The 7051-nt window shown below is 33.5% G+C and overlaps 1 protein-coding gene across 1 annotated transcript; it reads left to right on the top strand.

Annotated features, from left to right (window-relative positions):
* The first annotated feature begins 2369 nt into the window (after positions 1-2369).
* On the top strand, positions 2370-7051 carry LOC149777547 (general transcription factor II-I repeat domain-containing protein 2-like). The gene is made up of 2 exons (XM_089941402.1): positions 2370-2451; positions 6366-7051. Exons 1-2 carry the CDS (start codon positions 2370-2372, stop codon positions 7049-7051), a joined length of 768 nt encoding a protein of 255 aa, XP_089797528.1.

The raw sequence follows: 7051 nt of genomic DNA, 5'->3' as shown, positions 1-7051 counted from the left end.
CTAATGAAATTTGTATAGATTGAAAGTCAAATGAGAAATCACTACTGCAGTAATCAAACTGAACATGTTGCCAATATTCATAATGACCTTAAAATTAATATGAAAGGTTCACTGTAAAGAGGAAATTTTACAACCTTTGAAGCCAAAACCTCTTCCACCTTCAGTTTGGTGCAGATAAAAATATAAGTTCTACCAGGGATACTTGTTTAGATTTTATTAACAGCAATTAGTGCAGTTAGAGATATATTTTACTGGCTTATATATATAATAAAGCACAAGTTAAACAAGCGACAAAAGTATGAATAAGAAGAAATTTAACTTATTTAGACCTAAAACTAAATGGATGTACAAAACTAGAGGTATTTATTGTACAGTAAACACAATCATATCAACCACAGATACCTCATTTGCAACTAAGCTGGCATAATAATATGCATTTTGGTTGAATCGCAATGATGGATATCCAGAAGGTAGTAACTGCTAGTGCAAGATATGGGGAAAAAACACCATTTTCACAACCTGCATTTAGTAATTGGCCCAACACTTTTTTTGTTACTAATGTTGTGTACAGGTACATCTTCAGGCATTTAACCTTGGATTATTATTGCTTTTAATGCAATTTCAGAGTCCAGAGTTTGTTCATGTGGCTTTAAGCTTAATTTTGCATCCAAAAGATTCAGTGCCATTTGGGCAGTTACAGAAATAATTTTAGTAATTTAACATATTTGGCCTAATTGCTAAACTTGGTAAAAATACACATTTTGTATATGTTCTCTGGTGACAAAATGTTTTTTATTTTTTTTATTTTTTTAATAAATTTATTAAAAAGGACAATTGGGTCAAAATTTAACAAACTAAATTGGTAAATAATATTCACTTGACATTCAGGAACATTTTTGCATTATATTTGTCATGTGGATTGAAAGAACGTACTGTACTAAATAAAAGGTACCTTCATGAACTAAAAATTATATAACTTTATCTCCTACTCAAAATAATGATCATGCTTTAACATCACTTTCACTTTCCATTTGGTAATATTACACTCATCAGATGACCAACTTTTTAAAATGAATCCTTTACTGACACTTGTAATCGATAATCCACATGCGATACAAGTTGTTTTTCTTAGTTACTCATCCCTCGGCATGCTTTATTTTTGATTACCATAGAAATTTCAAGGAAAAAGTAAACAGCTAATGTAGTTATTTCAAAGACATGGCAGATATAGCAATTTAATATTTAGGCTGGCAATTCCATGTTATTTTTTATGTCATGTGGGTATGTGAGAAAGCTTGCCAGTAGCTTCTCATGGGTTGGTGGTTCTTTCCAGGGTTTTCCCGGTTTCTTCCTCCATTAATACTGGCCACTATGTATAGCCTATCTTGTGCTGAAAAATGGTGTTAAAACCAACAGCAACAACAATGACAGTGTTGATGCATTGTTCAGTACATGATTGTGTGTGTGTGTGCTTATGTACTGGTGTATACAATCAAACTGTGATCATTCAACTTCCATTTATCAGAATTGTATTTACACATGATATTAACATTGACAATATCTCATCATTTTAATTCTTTAGTGTCTACTTATACTAATAGTATGGTGAATCCATTTTTTAAGGGGAAATAATCTGAACTGAATTAAGGATGAGTTTCCATTTAGTCTACCTGGCATAAGCAAAATTTATATTTTTTAAAGGGGGTGGGTTGTCTGATTTTAAAGATTGTGTTTCCTTCTTTCTACAAAATTTAAATTGTTTTCTTCCTGAACACAAATGGCATTCCCACATCCTGCCACACACCTATATAGAAATATCACTGAATAACCCTAGAGGAGAAACTGAATGTGCACATAAAAGAAAAAAAATTGCCAATCGATCTGTCAAGGTAAATGTCCCCTAGATATATGCCTCCATTTTATTTGAAATATTCCTCTGCCTGGTGATTACCTTGAACACCAGGGTCTTCTTTACACTAAGAAATATATACAAGAAATTTTCATCCATGTTTACATATAATTTTCACATTTGTTTTGCAGTATCAGCAATTCTGTTTCTTGTTCAACTTGGGGAGTTTGAGTGCAAACATCCATTGTTTGGTTAAAGTATGGGACTTTGCCTATGTTGCTGAAAAAGTGAGACAAGCAGTCACTTTTAAAACAGTGGCAGTGTCAACACATTCAAGTTGTTTAAGCAAGTTTTCATGTTTTCTTGACCCTTTGATGGATTTTGTTCCATACTTGGGATGTATGATTGTGAAGCATCCCTTTGAACTAAGCACATAATGTATAACAAATGCAGTTCAATATAGCAACAGATGTGCAAAATAACATGAAAGCGTTAATACTAAACCTTAACATCATTGACCATGGCAATGTCAGATAGTGGCATCTATGATTTCCTATTAACTGGTTTTGACAAGAAACATAAGGAATCATATTCTGTCAGAGGTTTGACTATAATCCTATGGAATCTCTCATATCACGTCGAAGGTTGTGTTACAGTGGGCAATGGCCAGAAAAATAAAAATTAAAAATGTAGCTATTTGAGGCATTAATGGTAAGTATTGATTCTATGCCAAATAGACAGCACATCAATAGTTTGTGACACTTAATACATGTTAATAATATTTGAATCATTCAGAAAAGCCATACTTTTAGACTTTAGAATTTAACTTATACTAACCACTACTACTGTATATCATTACTATTCATTTTTATGTGAGCAATTCTAGGTGGATTACCTACAAGTCCAGATAGCTGAGTATGAAAATCAGGTACTAGATATTGTATAGAGTATGAGAATCAGGTAATAGATATGGTATAGAGTATGAAAGTCAGGTAATAGATACGGTATAGAGTATGAGAATCAGGTACTAGATATGGTATAGAGTATGAAAATCAGGTAATAGATATATATGCTGTAGATAGAGTATGAGAATCGGGTACTAGATGTATATTATAGATAGAGTATGATAATCAGGTAATAGATATGGTGTAGAGTATGAGAATCAGGTAATAGATATATATGCTGTAGATAGAGTATGAGAATCGGGTGCTAGATGTATACTGTAGATAGAGTATGAGAAACAGGTAATAGATGTATACTGTAGATTAGATAGAGTATGAGAATCAGGTACTAGATATGGTATAGAGTATGAGAATCAGGTACTAAATATGGTATAGAGTATGAGAATCAGGTACTAAATATGGTATAGAGTATGAGAATCATGTACTAAATATGGTATAGAGTATGAAAATCAGGTACTAAATATGGTATAGAGTATGAAAATCGGGTACTAAATATGGTATAGAGTATGAGAATCAGCTACTAGATATGGTATAGAGTATGAGAATCAGGTACTAAATATGGTATAGAGTATGAGAATCATGTACTAAATATGGTATAGAGTATGAGAATCAGGTACTAAATATGGTATAGAGTATGAGAATCATGTACTAAATATGGTATAGAGTATGAAAATCAGGTACTAAATATGGTATAGAGTATGAAAATCAGGTACTAAATATGGTATAGAGTATGAGAATCATGTACTAAATATGGTATAGAGTATGAAAATCAGGTACTAAATATGGTATAGAGTATGAAAATCAGGTACTAAATATGGTATAGAGTATGAAAATCAGGTACTAAATATGGTATAGAGTATGAAAATCAGGTACTAAATATGGTACAGAGTATGAAAATCAGGTACAAAATATGGTACGGAGTATGAGAATCAGGTACTAAATATGGTACGGAGTATGAGAATCAGGTACTAAATATGGTATAGAGTATGAAAATCGGGTACTAAATATGGTATAGAGTATGAAAATCAGAGTATGAGAATCATGTACTAAATATGGTATAGAGTATGAAAATCAGGTACTAAATATGGTATAGAGTATGAAAATCAGGTACTAAATATGGTATAGAGTATGAAAATCAGGTACTAAATATGGTATAGAGTATGAAAATCAGGTACTAAATATGGTATAGAGTATGAAAATCAGGTACTAAATATGGTATAGAGTATGAAAATCAGGTACAAAATATGGTACGGAGTATGAGAATCAGGTACTAAATATGGTACGGAGTATGAGAATCAGGTACTAAATATGGTATAGAGTATGAAAATCGGGTACTAAATATGGTACAGAGTATGAAAATCAGGTACTAAATATGGTATAGAGTATGAGAATCAGGTACTAAATATGGTATAGAGTATGAAAATCAGGTACTAAATATGGTATAGAGTATGAAAATCAGGTACTAAATATGGTATAGAGTATGAAAATCAGGTACAAAATATGGTACGGAGTATGAGAATCAGGTACTAAATATGGTACGGAGTATGAGAATCAGGTACTAAATATGGTATAGAGTATGAAAATCGGGTACTAAATATGGTATAGAGTATGAAAATCAGGTACTAAATATGGTATAGAGTATGAAAATCAGGTACTAAATATGGTATAGAGTATGAGAATCAGGTACAAAATATGGTACGGAGTATGAGAATCAGGTACTAAATATGGTATAGAGTATGAGAATCAGGTACTAAATATGGTATAGAGTATGAAAATCGGGTACTAAATATGGTATAGAGTATGAAAATCAGGTACTAAATATGGTATAGAGTATGAGAATCAGGTACTAAATATGGTATAGAGTATGAGAATCAGGTACTAAATATGGTATAGAGTATGAAAATCAGGTACTAAATATGGTATAGAGTATGAAAATCAGGTACAAAATATGGTACGGAGTATGAGAATCAGGTACTAAATATGGTACGGAGTATGAGAATCAGGTACTAAATATGGTATAGAGTATGAAAATCAGGTACTAAATATGGTATAGAGTATGAAAATCAGGTACTAAATATGGTATAGAGTATGAAAATCAGGTACTAAATATGGTATAGAGTATGAGAATCAGGTACAAAATATGGTACGGAGTATGAGAATCAGGTACTAAATATGGTACGGAGTATGAGAATCAGGTACTAAATATGGTATAGAGTATGAAAATCAGGTACTAAATATGGTATAGAGTATGAAAATCAGGTACTAAATATGGTATAGAGTATGAAAATCAGGTACTAAATATGGTATAGAGTATGAGAATCAGGTACTAAATATGGTATAGAGTATGAGAATCAGGTACTAAATATGGTATAGAGTATGAAAATCGGGTACTAAATATGGTATAGAGTATGAAAATCAGGTACTAAATATGGTATAGAGTATGAGAATCAGGTACTAAATATGGTATAGAGTATGAGAATCAGGTACTAAATATGGTATAGAGTATGAAAATCAGGTACTAGATATGGTGTACAGTAGGGGTCAGCAACCTACGGCACGCATGGCAGACTTTGCACGCAGAGCGATTTTCAATGGCACGCGGAAGACCCCCCCCCCCAAAGGTAATAAGTGGAAAAAAAGATTTTTTTCAATGCAAATCAAAACAACATACGTCAGCATAATGGCTGCTGCATGCACTGGACAGCGCCATATCATTTTCTTAATATTTCTTGCCTTAGCTAGGTGTTGCCACATGTCCGCTTTCACTGGCCAGCAGCAGGCTATATTAGTGTGGCGCATAAAAGCGCTACACCAGTCACTGCATGCTTCTGCTACTTAGGGACACGGCCAACGTGTTAAACGTTTATAGTTTTATTGCTATTTCTTATGTTCTTGTATTAAATACAGTACCCCTAAAACGGCCGAAAAAAGGCAAAAACTTGATCAACGCCCATTTCAAGAAAATTGGACAAAAGAATATGGATTTATACAACAAAAGGATTGTGCTGTTTGTGCTTTCTGTTGTGAAAGTGTTGTGTGTCGTACATCTAGTGTACAAAGACCCTGTGAAACCAAACATCAATCCAAGTTTAAAACCTCTGAAGAGAAAAGTGAAGCCATCAAAAGGGCTATTTCTGGTTTCAAGAAACACACTGGTATTTTGAGTCAAGCAGTTGGAATGAAGAATAAAGTTACTGAATGTAGTTACAAAATTGCTCAGTGTGTGACTTCGAAAGGCAAACCTTTTACAGATGGAGAGTACATCAAAGAAACTTTTTTGAGCAGTGCTGAAATTCTGTTCAGTGATTTACCAAATAAAGAAACTATACTGTCTCGGATTCGAGAAATACCAGCTTCTGCAAGATAAATTGAGAGGTGCATAACTGATTTGGCTGAAAATTTAACAGTTAAACAAACGACTGGATTAAATCAAGCTATTGTATTTAGTGTCGCTCTTGATGAAAGCGTTGACTTGAATGACTTGTCACGTCTAGCTGTAGTCGCACGATATTGTGAAAATAATCGTATTTGTGAAGAGTTGTGTTGCTTGTTAGCTCTTCATGGTACAACCAAAGCAGAGGACATTCTGACTGCATTTGTAAGCTATTTCAAAAGTCAGAACATCAAGTTGAATAAATTATTCTGTGTAACAACTGATGGTGCTGCTGCAATGGTTGGCAAAAAGAAAGGATTTGTCAAACTTCTTGAGAATCACGCTGGACATCGACTATTAAACTTCCATTGCATTATACACCAGGAGAGTTTGTGTGCAAAGATCTCATCATTGGACTTGCACTCTGTGATGGCAACTGTTGTTAAGATAGTCAACTTTATAGTTTCCCTCTCTTCATTGATTCACAGGCAATTCAAGTCTATTCTACAAGAAATTGAGAATGAATATGCAGATCTCCTGTTGTACAGCAATGTTTGCTGGCTTAGCCGAGGCAAAGTCTTGAATAGATTCGTTTCTTGTCTGGAAGCAATTAAGGTGTTTCTTGATGAAAAAGAACAACATTTTCCGGAATTGAATGATGAGGACTGGCTGTTGAAGCTGATGTTTCTGACAGACATAACGACACATTTAAATGAGTTGAACTTGCATTTACAAGGACAGGGTCAAACAGTACTTGAACTTTTTGGCTACTGGAAAGGATTTGCATTGAAACTGGACATATTTTGCCATGATATCAATGCCAAAACGTTCAAGTACTTCCCAAATGTGAAGGCTCATTCAGATTGA

The sequence above is a fragment of the Sinohyriopsis cumingii genome, chromosome 18 (genome assembly GCF_028554795.1).
Source record: "Sinohyriopsis cumingii isolate HCF-2022 chromosome 18, ASM2855479v2, whole genome shotgun sequence".
NCBI classification, from domain to species: Eukaryota; Metazoa; Mollusca; class Bivalvia; order Unionida; family Unionidae; genus Sinohyriopsis; species Sinohyriopsis cumingii.
Note: the sequence above shows the minus strand (reverse complement) of the source record. Positions and strands in the feature narration are given on the sequence as shown.